At 37.3% G+C, this 13,187-nt stretch overlaps 2 protein-coding genes across 3 annotated transcripts in view; both read right to left on the reverse strand.

Annotated features, from left to right (window-relative positions):
• The window catches only part of LOC117114722 (lysyl oxidase homolog 2-like), a 34,664-nt gene that overhangs the window by 14,993 nt on the left and 6,484 nt on the right, over positions 1-13,187 (reverse strand). For both annotated transcript variants that reach the window (XM_033258415.1, XM_033258414.1), the window contains one exon: positions 12,898-13,003. The gene's annotated coding sequence lies outside the window, so the exon portion shown is untranslated. The remainder of the gene's footprint in view (positions 1-12,897; positions 13,004-13,187) is intronic.
• On the reverse strand, positions 1,072-1,854 carry LOC117114718. Its single transcript, XM_033258408.1, has one exon. The coding sequence runs from the start codon at positions 1,852-1,854 to the stop codon at positions 1,072-1,074; it is 783 nt and encodes a 260-aa protein (XP_033114299.1).

The following is a 13,187-nucleotide window of genomic DNA, read 5'->3' on the forward strand; positions in this document are numbered from 1 at the left end:
TGTAAAAATTGGTCTTAAAATTTGAGAACAATGGACCAATTGTAAATTTTTATTTGCATTCACACGCCGATTTGCTGTTAGTTTATTTGTTTTCAATGTTATGGCTGCTTCATTACGATAAGAATGTTTTTAAATCGTGCTGTATAACGCTCTCAAGTTTGCTTTATGGGCAATCAACAAAAGGTTGTGAATTTTTACAAGTTGACCAAGCCTGTTATTGTGTTTTGTCGTTCTGGTGCGATCACTATTCAAACAGAGATCAGCAGGTATATAATGTTTTTTCCCACTGCTATTTAGACATGGAACACCGTCACTCCATCGTTGTTGGAAACCCTTTAGCATATGAAAGTTTATTTATATAAGTAAATAAGAATTGTACGTAATTGAATCCAAATTAATTGTCAATGCAGATAATGACGTCGTCGCCTTCTTATTACTCCCATATTATTAGTCCCGATATTTTTAATATGTACTCCTCTTCCGCGAATACTTAACAAAGGCTCACAAGTCTTCGCTTGTTCTTTAGATGCAGAAGGGGCCTTTGATTCTATACCTCACGACATAATATTTGAAAACTAAGTGGCGAAATCGATGACTAATGGTGGCGTTGTCTACTGTCATGGTATACCAGGGAACAGTGAAATTACATGGAAACCTCAGTCAATCGGTTTGAGTAATCACTTTTCAAGATGTGTTTTCTGGAGGAGATTGCGACTTAGGGAGAACTGGCGAAGTAAAACACCACATAAATGTTGGAAGGGCACAACCAATTAAGGAACAACCCCGGCGCCAGAGATGGAGGCCAGTGAGCAGATAAACCAGCAAATGCAGGACCTATTAGACAGAGGCCTGATTGAGCATTCGGAGAGCCCATGGGCATCAAATGTTGTCTTGGTCACGAAAAAGGACGGGACGAAGCGCTTTTGCGTGGATTACATGCGTTTGAAGCCCAAGGTGCTCCTGATGGGCCGTTTCTGTACTCCCTAATTTTTAAAAGGTCACCAGCATCCCTGCCGAGAAGGATTTGTATGGGAACATCTTCATGGGGATGAGGAATTTGGTCGACAATATCTACAAGGTGAGCGTAGTGTGAAGCGATATCTGGTGTTGGGATTTACGTCCGGGGATACTATTGCATTCTATTAGCATTGGTAGTTTCATAATATTACGATCCTTCGACTCTATCATCAAATCTGCGATTCGTCTTCCCTTGCAAAGCTTATTCTTCTTACTGCATGTCGATAATGAGTAATTAGTTGGTTGAATTTCGGGTCCAAATCGATCTGCTAGCTCAGATTTTACCAGTGAGGCATTCGACTGGTCGTCTAGTACAACATATACCATGGTTGAATCGTGTGGGCGATGTCTGAGATATACCTTTGCCAGCACGATCTTGGCGCAAGAGCGCCCACTAACATACTTTCCACATATTGCAGTACATGTGCTTGTAACCTCTTGAGGCTTCTGCTTGTCCTCCTCGCCATGATTCGCTGGTGCTTGCTCGGTTTGGCTGTTTATACATAGCAGCGAGATGTGCTTAGAGCTACCGCATTTCTCACACTTGGTTTCTGTAGAGCAGTCTCTTGCTCTATGGGACCCCAAACAACAACGAAAGCATAGGTTCCAACGCTTGATTAAGTCGTTCCTCTCATCTATAGGTACTGCTTTAAACGATCTGCAATCTAACAGGCTGTGACGGTCCATTTCATGGAATTGGCAATATTTATCGCTGGTAGGCAAAGAGATGTGTGGATTTGTGCTAGTTTTCATCACTCGTGCAGAAAGTCGTCTTTCTGGTGTACGAAGTGTTTTGGTCGGAACATCGTTAATCTTCAACATTGGATTGTTCTTCATTTCTTAAATGGATTCTATCAGGTCGGTGAAAAAACTAAAGGGTGGAAATGTGTGTTTGTTAGCTTGGATATACCTCGAAACTTTGCTTTCCCACTTTGTTTGTATGTACTTAGGTAGCTGACGAATGATTGGGTTAATGAATTCCTCACAGTTAAGGATGTGCAATCCAGGGAGTTCATCCATTTGTGCGGCAATATCTTTGCACAGATTCGAAAATTCTCTTAGCTTCTCATTGTCATTGTAACCAAATTTAGATTTCTCGTTTAGAGTGTCTTTGAGCCTTTTTGTTATGACGGATGGATGTCCGAAACGTTCTTGTAGCTTTTGCCAGGCTTCTTCTAGAGCTTTATCAGGGTTGCTGGTGTGTCTCTAGCAATAATGATCCACCAATACCTTAGCTGGTCCCTTAGTAAATTCAGCAAGATATGCGAGCTCGTCATTCGCACATATTTTAGCTTTGTTAACCATAGCTCTGAATGTTCTACGCCAGGTTAAAAATATCATTGCGTCTTCTCCGTATACTTGAGGTTTGCAGATTGGTAGTGATCATCGTGCAAGGATGTCAATTGTCTTAGTCCATACAGTTTCTGGTGTGGTTGGTGGTTCTAGTGTGGTTGGGGGTGTCGGGTTACTTGTTTGCTTCTGATGTGTTTCGTTCTGGTCATGTGCATGTTTCTGGAAAAGTAAAGCGTGATCGTTCGAGGTCTGGTCAGGAGTTGTTTGTGGTTGATTATACGAACCTTCATCTGTGAAGACTGCAGAGAAGGCATTTGCTTTAGCTCTCAGGATAGCAGCTTCACTATCGGCTTTGAGAGTCCGCAACTCAGCTTCCTTTTCAGCTATCTGCTTCTCATACTTGGCTCTTGTTTCCGCAGCTTCCGCATTAGCCAGTAGCTCTGCAATCTGGCTGAAAGTTGAGTTTGATTTCTTCGATCTCCGAGAAAGTGAAGTGTGCATTGTCTTGACTGTAGTTGGATGCTAATTCTGCCATTAGGTTGTCTAATCTTGTTTCAGTCTTAACAATAATGTCATCAACATATTTATATTGGAGAACATAAACGTTCTGCATGCTGTAATGTTCTTTCTGGAACAAGTTTCCACCCATGATGTAGGCCTCTTCCAAGTCGTACCAGGTCGAACCATAGCGCCCTCTAATGCTTCAGGCTTCAATTTTAATTACTTTGATAGAATCTGGTAAGTCACTAAATTTTTCTATGACTGTTTTGGTTGTATTCCACTGAGAGGATAGCGCTTCTGTTGCTTGCAGGACACTATCCCTTGCCATTGTCTCGGCCTGTCGAGTGTGATGTACTCTAGGCCTAGGCATGAGTAGTAGGCTAAGTAGGGTTTGTAACGTATGTGTAGGCTAACTAACTTCTCTAGCTGCAGTGCTAGGCAGTAGACGTCTAACTAGCCTAATCAATCGTGTGGTTCTGAGTGTTTTCACTGTGCCGGCGTCCAACCGGAGGTACTACTACAAAATACACTTCTTCCAAATGCTTTAGGATATCGGCATACTTTATTCGTACTAACCGGTGAAAACTATAATAAAATGGAATAAGGTGAAAGCAATAAGCATATTCCTGAGTCAATCTGTGATATCTAAGCCTATGCCCAGTGTGATTATTGTATTAGCTATTATTCGTTTCTGAGCCTTTAGTTTCAATGCATAAGTACTGCTTAAATATCATATAGATTCATAACTAGAACATAGTATATGCTTACCACTATGGCCAGCAAAGAACACTAAGCATTAACTTCAAACTAGAACATGGGAGTGCATCCCCTTCATCATAGGTAGTCCATGCTTTCCTACTCTCAATAAGGGTTGCCAAGGGCTTAAAGTCATATTTCAACAATAGAGGGGGTACTATCAAAATAACTAAACAAGAGAAATAATCGAATGCCTTTACAGTTCCTAACGCTATTCGATTTTCAATAGAGCGCCCTCTACCACTTGGTAGCAGTATCCATCATTCCTCCACCGGATTTACCCTTTCCGCCATCTTTAATTGCTACATAGTGTCTACAGCTCCCGTCGGAGGCAGTAGACACAAAACCATGTATGTAGTATTTCAGCCAATATTTGAAAATTTGTTTATGATTTCAAGCCTTCGCCATGGTGGCTAAAACAGTTGGGTTTTTTTTTTCAATAATCCAAAATTATGCATGGCGACCGGTTAGCGTGGGCCACACACCTACCCACCACTACTACTACCACCACCGCCGCGCCGCCACCGCCGCCGCCTCCGCCGCCGCCGCCGCCACCGCCGTGATGAGGGAGAGTGATAAATTAATACATTTTTTTATGGGCCTAACTTGCTTCTCCCCGAAGGGGCTCTTTGTGTTCACCACCTAAACAAATTGACATATAAGTAAGGTAAATTTAAAAATAGACAATGAAGTACTGTATGTACTCTATGTGCTACGCAAACACAGTGAAACTGTTTTAGACGAATTTGCTTGAAATTTTTAATTTAAAATTCTAACCATTTACCATTTAAAAAACTGACCTTTATTTTATTTTGATATTCATTTCTAACATTTCAAAAATAAAAACAAACAATTGAAGGCCTAATAACAAACAGCTCTACTCAGAGAAAAGAAACATTTTAAGTATTTTTTTTTTCATATTTTAACTTTTATAATTAAATGTATTTTGTTTTAAAATAAGTGATTCGATACATTAAACTTGGAACACTTAGTTTTCAAAACATATATTTTTACTATATCTGAATTTATAATTTTGCTTACATAGTACGCCCGACATACACAAATTGTCCAAAAATTTTCTCTAACTCGGGGGGTCACCTTATACGTGGGTCGCCTTATACGATTCGATACATTAAACTGTGGAACACTTAGTTTTCAAAACATATATTTTTACTATACCTGAATTTATAATTTTGCTTACACAGTACGCCCGACATACACAAATAGACCAAAAATTGTCTCTAACTCGGGGGTCACCTTTATACGTGGTTCGCCTTATACGTGAGTATATACGGTAATCGTTGGTCATTATTATACGGTACATAAGGTATTCCTGCTTTTAGGTAAATTAATTTTTAATGATTATTGCTCTCTGAGAGTCAAATTGTATACTCAAATATTGTAAAATAAATGTAATTGAGTTCTGCAATCAAAATAATGCATTTGAAAGTAACTACTTCTTCTTTATTATACTTGTAAAGAAAAGATGTCTGCCCATTGCCTCACCTGCCTGTTCAAGTAAAACCTCTTCGCCTCTGGGATGCTGTGCAAAAAAAAAACAAATATATATAGAGAGCAATATGAATTAAGCCAAGACCTATACTATGAAATGCCTGGTACTAGGCCTAGAGAAAAACAGGCCACAGGGGTTTCACCCAAGATAGGTGGGCCTAAAGCACAGGTGGGCAAAGTACGGCCCGACAGTGATGTTTTGGGGGCCTGCAAAAATAAATTACAAACCCTGTATGCGACCCGCCAAACATATTTAGCTAGAAAACACCTTGTTTTTTGCGGTCCGACGCTGATCATCTGTAAAAAGTAACATTAAGCTGAGCATAAAGTGATATAAAACAGTGCAAGAACGTGTTTAGAAGCACTCTGGAAACATCGAAGATTGGGTGTGGCCCTCGATGTTCAATCAAAAATTCACTTTGGCCCTCCAACCGATTTGTATGCCAAGCCTAAAGTTAAAGGTGGATCCGAATAACCTGTAACTCGCAGCATCATTGTGCTGAATCGTGTAAAGGTGTGGTCTGTGGCTACTGGTACCTACTGCCATAAATAGGTAGTAGCATTCCACAATGGCAGGGGCTGAAAAGAACTACAATCAGGGTAACACCCTACCCTTCCGAGAGATGGGCTCTTTAAAGTGCACACAAGCCAGATATGTAGGCCTACACTGGACCTCCATTTTAAGTCCTTATCCAAGAAGACTTTGTTCTACCCTGGACGAGGAGTGGCTTAGAAAAATGCCAATTTTAGTTAGTGGTGCCCTTGCCCTACCACCCGGCTACTCGATTATTGCGATTATGTAATATGTAGGAATTTTCTGGAAATCAAATATTTTTAAATGCTAAGACTCAAATCGAAACAAAATCCTGAGAAAAAGCAAAAACAACAGAGGAGGAAGTCAAGCAACTACTAGATATTTAATAATATTTAAAACTGTTAAATTCTAAGCTAAGAACACCTGGAAAATTCTGTGTTCAATGTTGATTTTAAAGTCGGTAAATTTAAATATTCATAATCCTTCGACGGGATCATCAGTCAGCGCCAACTTTGGCATAAATCCACACTCCTACTACTACTAGGCCTATACTTGGTCTTAGTACAGTAAGTACAGATCACTAGGAATCTGTCTCTTATACACATCTCCATTTACCATTTAAAAAACTGTCCACATTTGAGGGCAGCTGGTTCAAATACGATTGATTTAACACACACAGACTGGTGTCTAGAGGAGAGGTATGACTGAAACCAAAGAAGAGGTAGTACCTGAAACTCTCATCTCTGAAAGTCGGTCAATAAGGATATAATGATCAATAGTATCAAAACAGCTGAAAGATCGAGATACACAGACAGAACACACTTAATACGGTCACGAGCAGATAAAATGTCATTGTCAACCTTCAGGAGTGCTGATTCAGTACTATGCCCTTTCCTATAAGTAGATTGATACTTATTGAATACGTTATTTTCGTCCAGAAATTTAATAAGGACTAGGCAGACACAACTCAATAACCTTAGCAATAAATGGTATATTGCTAATAGGCCTATAATCGGCAAGGGAGCTGGGATCAAGAGAAGGTTTCTCGAGGAGAGGAGTAATAATGCCAGCCTTCAAAGGACCAGGAACAACACTAGATATGAGTGATGAGTTAATAATAGAGCGGAATACTGAAGTAGAGGAAGAAAGATTCTAGAAAATTTTGGATTGGGATTGGATCAAGATCACATGATTTAGGTGACATGGACTTGATGATTTTCTCCACCTCAGAGTTGCTAAACATTTCAAAAAGTCTCTTCCAACAACGGCGCTAGTCTTGTTTGATATTAGCGTGTTAACAAGTTCCGTTTTAAAAGTTAGGGGATCGTAACGAAAAACCGTAAAGAAATGATGAAGGAAGTGTTCCTAAATGTTGTTGCATATTCAGTCGTTATATCCCTGGCGGATCCATAGATGTCCAAAATGGGGGGCCGAAAGGGGGGCCGAAATTTGGGCCGATCAAGACAACACTGAAATAGGAGGTCCGGGGGTCCGAGGGCATGCCCCCGCGAAATTTCTGTGTTTTAGACGCCCGAAAATAACATTTGAGACGTTCTGGGCTATCGTTTTTTCTTTTTCTTTCTTTTTTCTTTTTTTTTTCTTTTTTTACCTCTCAAAAGAGGTGGGGGCCGGGCCGCCCCCCCCTAAATCCGCTCTTGATATCAACCATTGACTTCGAGATGTCCACAGCGGTACCATTTTTACAGAGTTGGTTATTTCGTGGAGAACTACACAATTTGGAGGATCAATATTAAATAGAATTAAGCTTTTCCTGGATTTCTGGAATGGAGTATGCATGATTTATTTTAACCTCCGCTCGAGGGATGAGTCTAGCGGTATCGATCATCTTAAGATACGAGTTTCCAATTACTAATACTTTATTCGAAGATGCTTCTCGTTTAGGATGGGTTTTCTTGCTTGGGATTCTTATCAAGTTTGGATTTGTAGGAGATAAAGGCTTGCTGTCTTTTAATTTCCATACGTATTTGGAGAGTACAGTGCTGTTTCTGTGTTTGGGGGTGTTAAAAGTGTATTTGTGGTTTGTGTATCAGGTTTTGAACGGTGTGTCAGTGAGCCTGATGTAGCATTTTGTGTCATTATTTGAGTGGACAGTGGCTTTGTAGATGATGGATGAGGTAAGGCAATTTCCAGAGAGTGGACATTCATCTTTTTTCCTGCAATTGCAGAGTTTATATAGCTGTTGTTGCTTAGCAACCAGAAACTGTTTGTTGTGGGTCCTGATTATACGGCCCATGCAACACACCCTACAATATCAAATGGTCTATTATCGACAGAGCATCGGCTTATTTCCCAAAAAACAAAACGCTGCAACCTATGCATAACCGAGAAACTTCACATAATATATTCAAACAGTCAATACTAAACAAAAGAACCGAGCTATTGTCTAAATGCAGGCACAACAACAAATAACTACTTAAAAACAATTAATTTGCATTTGCACCTGCCTTAGCATTCATATATTCACACAATCCTTGTATTCTCTCATTCCTGAAGATTGCATTAGCATGAAACAGTCTGTAGAGTGATTATACCCAGTTCTACATTTTCAATATTTACGCTCTGCATTATCACGTGTATCGAGTACTGTACGTTGCTAGTATTGCCAACTACATTTATTGATTTTATATATATATATATATATATACGTATATATACTGTATATAATGTATATATATAGTATATATATACTGTATATACTGTATATATACATTTATGTATATGTATATACTGTATATATAATGTATATGTATATGTATCGGTGTGCGTGATCGAGGGCAAGGCAAAAGAATCACAAAAGCTCCAAATATATAACTTCAATATAAATATTTAATAAAACAATGAGGAGTATAATGATTTTGGACCGATGTTGTTGTCACAAGAATCAAAACTCAAAACTGACTATCCTAACTACTAATGTAACTTATATACAGCAGGGGGACAGGAAGCAAGGGCTTATCAAGACATTTATTACCAGTGATGTAGCATAAACATCCTGAGTGACTTTCCCAGGAATGCATGACTCACTTATGTAGACCCAGGAGAGGAGAGGGGTGAATGGCTTATGTGTCATGTCCAGTGGATACTATGTTATAGTAGAGTATATATAAATAATGTTTATATAAATATAAATATATATATATATATATTATATATATATATATATAGATATATATATATAAATTCTAAATTCATTCAATTCTCCGCTTTGTGGCATAGATACTGCACTCTGATTTTACTTCATTTTTATTTATATTTTGTTTTGTAGTATTGTTACGGTTCATTCCACAATTTTTTAGCATGCAAACATTGAATTTTTTACTCCCCTATACTAATGATTGCCTGCGTGCAAGAAGATAAATGACGATGGTAGTAGACAGCCGAAACATTTCTTGTTGGGGCCGTTAAGGCCATAATATATTGGATTAAATATAGGCTTTGCCTATGATGAAGATACGATCTGTTGTGTTGTTTTTGAAAAATTTATTTGCTGTTCTTTTGGCAATATCATTCACACCTTTGCGGACAAATATGAAGGGGAAATACCGATCTGTGTTCTTCGCAAGCTTGAAAAAACAGCTATAAAATCTAGGAAGGGCTGAGTTGGATATCAATTTTTTGAAGAACTGTAAGCTTTTAAATGTGTTTCCTAAGTTCATTTGTTTTTCGTTGCCTAACATACACTTGTCATGATGATGTGATTACAATACGTAGACGCCTTCTGCGTAGTGCAATTAGCAAACGTGAGAAAGGATACCGAAAGTTAAAAAATGACAAGAACAATTTCCTCTTAACCATCCGAAACTTACTGAATGGAGCTGAATTCTACTATTCTATTCATATAAGCTCACCCAAGAACAATTAGACGTACTCAAAAAACGGTCTAACATTTTCAATATGCCCATCCAAAATTAACAAAACCGATATTTTCACATGTTTTGAGAACATTCACAGGACGATGGCCAGAAAGCTCATCGATCCTGAAAAACCTGGTATTCTTCGGTCTCATCTGACACACTTGGCAAACACATACCTATTGAAAGAACTTAAAAGAACCATAATATAGCGATTCTTAAAACAGATAAAGGGAACGGCGTTGTTATTTTGGATCGAAAATCATCCAACTCTGCCTTAATGGATATCATTTCAGATCAAACCAAATTCAAACAAATCACTGGCGACCCCACAATCACACGGGAAGGAAAACTTCAACGATTTCTACGGACCCTGAAGAAAAATGGGATACTAGACCAGAACACTTACAATAATATTTATCCTACAGGTTCGCAACCTGCCAGGATTTATGGGTTACCCAAGATGCACAAAGCTAGGGCGCCCTCAGACCCATTGTTTCATCCATCGGCACATATAATTATAATTTAGCAAAATTCTTGTGTAATTTGTTGCAACCTCATATGCTTTGGATTTTTGTGTTACAGATTCCTTTAGCTTCGTTAACGACCTTTAAAAATCAAATTTCAGTAATAAGTTCATAGTTTCATTTAAAAGTTTATTCACCAATATTCCATTAGATGAATCTATTGATTTGGCTGTGAATTATATTTAGGAAAATGATGACACTGACTTGAAAATAAGCAAATCCAATCTTAAGAAATTATTTGTTTTCGCCACTTCTCAAACCCATTTTTTATTTAACCAAGTTTATTATGACCAGATAGACGGCGTGGCTATGGGCTCCCTACTAGCCCATGTTCCCGCCAATTTATTCATGAGGCACCATGAGAAAATTTGGCACAGTATAAGTGTCCAAATGTGTTATTGTACCAACGTTATGTGGATGATATTTTTTTGTGTTTTTAATAGAGAAGAGGATGCTCATTTATTTTTTGACTACCTTAACTCACGCCATCCCAACATTAAATTTACCATGGAAAAAGAAGTAGGGAAAAAGCTTCCTTTCTTGGACGTCTTGGTGTCTAACATTAAGGATGGGCCACCTCAGACCTCAATGTTTTAGGAAAATATCATATACTGGGTTACTTACAAATTTTTTCAGTTTTTGTTCGTTCAGTTACAAAATTGGTCTTATTCGTACGTTAGTTGATAGGGCTTATAAACTCAATAATATTTGGAGGGGCTTTCATTCTGATATCAAGACATTAACTACCATCCTTAAGAGAAATTGTTTTCCTTCATACCTTATTGATCAAATTATTTTTCTTTATGAAAATTTAGTTCAATGTAAATGTAAAAGTACATTGGACAACACTGAATAAAATACACCGATCACTTTTTATTTTTATTTCAGGTATATATTTATTCAATCAGACATACAACAAAATAAATTCATTACAAAATTACTTTAAAATAATTACATTCAAATGTACAAATCTATATATAAAATTATTCATTATAAAAATGACTCATTACAAAATCATTTAAAAATTACAATTCTATAAACAACATTATTCATTATAAAATTATTCATTCATTAACAAGGAAAATTCGACAACAATAACCTTTGGCAATAGAAATTGAATTGGAGGCTGCTGGGTTAAAATAACATTACTGTACACAGGAACAACAAAAAAAATGCCAATAAAATTTAACGAAAAAAACTATTATAAATTAAATATCACCATTTAGTGAACTCCGTCAACAAGAAAAATAAAGAAAAATAAAGAGGCTGGCTAACCGCCAAGAACACTAGATGTTATTTAGAAGAGTCGTCATGTAAGGCAAAGGGCTGTTACGAAACCTTACAGTTTTAACATTATAATCCTTATATCGTTTTGTATTACGGAGGCACATGCCATGGGATTTATTAATTACCTTATGTTGGCACATGTTCCAAAGTCCTTAGCAAGAAAATCCGTGCCTTATCTAATGAATTTTGTTATGACTTAAATTTAAAAATTGTCTTTTCCTCTTTCAAAATTAAAAAAAAAATTGTTTTCAGCTAAAGATCCCATCCCAGTTGGTCTCCGTTCGCGTATCGTTTATAAATTTGTATGTGCAGGTTGTAATGCTTGTTACGTTGGCGAAACTAGCCGACATTTCTCCACACGCATGCGTGAGCACTTAACACTGGATGGGAACTCGCATATATTAAAGCATTTGAAGAGTTCACGTCATTGTAAACAATCAGCCAATGAGGACTGCTTCACTATACTGGACTCCGCCTCTACAACCCAAATTCTAAAAATCAAAGAAGCCTTGCATATTCAGTGGTAGCAGCAGTCACTGAACAAACAGCTTTTTCATGTCAATTTATTTTTGTCATTCTAAGTTCATTCCATTCTCCCCTTAGTGACATAATACTGCACTCTGATTTTACCTCATCTTTATTTATATTTTGTTTTGTAGTATTGTTACGGTTCATTCCACAATTTTTTAGCATGCAAACATTGAATTTTTTACTCTCCTATACTAATGATTGCCTGCGTGCAAGAAGATAACTGAAGATGGTAGTAGGCTACGAAACAAGTCTTGTTGGGGCCGTTAAGGCCATAATATATTGGATTAAATATAGGCTTTGCCTTTGATGAAGATACGATCTGTTGTGTTGTTTTTTAAAATTATTAGCTGTTCTTTTGGCAATATCATTCACAACTTTGCGAACAAATATGAAGGGGAACTACCGATCTGTGTTCTTCCTAAGCTTGAAAAAACAGCTATAAAATCTAGGAAGGCTGAGTTGGATATCAATTTTTTGAAGAACTGTAAGCTTTTTAATGTGTTTCCTAAGTTCATTTGTTTTTCGTTGACTAACACAGCTCATGATGATGTGATTACAATACGTAGACGCCTTCTGCGTAGTGCAATTAGCAAACGTGAGAAAGAACACCGAAAGTTAAAAATGACAAGAACAATTTCCTCTTAACCATCTGAAACATACTGAATGGAGCTGAATTCTACTTACTTAATAGGACCTTAAAGGCGAATGTGGACAGGTATGTCTTTCAAACTTTAGTTAAACATGACAAGAAATTAAAACATCTCCACATACTGAAATTATGGACCAAATTTTTCCTGACACCTACAAAATCTAAGTAGAAACATGTGCCCGTGGGTGAGCTAAGTTTTGTATTTAACGTTGTACCGCAGTAATTAGATAGAAGATTATCGTAATTTGTAAAATGTAATTCGACCTCGATTAGAGCTGTTCTTTTGACACGGGAAAATATTCTTGATGATAAATTTTGTTTAATAAAGCACTCAAACGATCCGGTTCGTGTTAATCTGAAAGCAAATCCAAAGCTTTACTTAAGATAGTATTAGTGATATGATTACTTTCAGCTTACCTGCACAAACTTCTCTTCCTTAATTGCTTACGATTCTCAAAGTTCAATAAACTTGGTTTGTTGTGTGACTGACCTACTCACCGATCAATCAACCGATTCGATATATCTGTGGTTGAAAAAAATGAATGAACAAAGAAATTAAGGATTTGGTGATTGAATTAATAAATGAATGGATAAGACTAAATGAACGAATTAATTACTAACAATAATGTTCATCTATTAGCGGATAGGTAATAAGTGTCAAAAAGCGAAAACAAATTTATTTATTGAATAGCCCTGTCTATGTTAAG

This window comes from Anneissia japonica, unplaced genomic scaffold, assembly GCF_011630105.1.
Source record: "Anneissia japonica isolate Jap-2015-1 unplaced genomic scaffold, ASM1163010v1 scaffold2713_len195869_cov164, whole genome shotgun sequence".
NCBI classification, from domain to species: Eukaryota; Metazoa; Echinodermata; class Crinoidea; order Comatulida; family Comatulidae; genus Anneissia; species Anneissia japonica.

Excerpts from the sequence above, each read along its gene's own strand:
- LOC117114718 (XM_033258408.1), bottom strand. The coding sequence starts at position 1,854 with ATGAAGAACAATCCAATGTTGAAGATTAACGATGTTCCGACCAAAACA.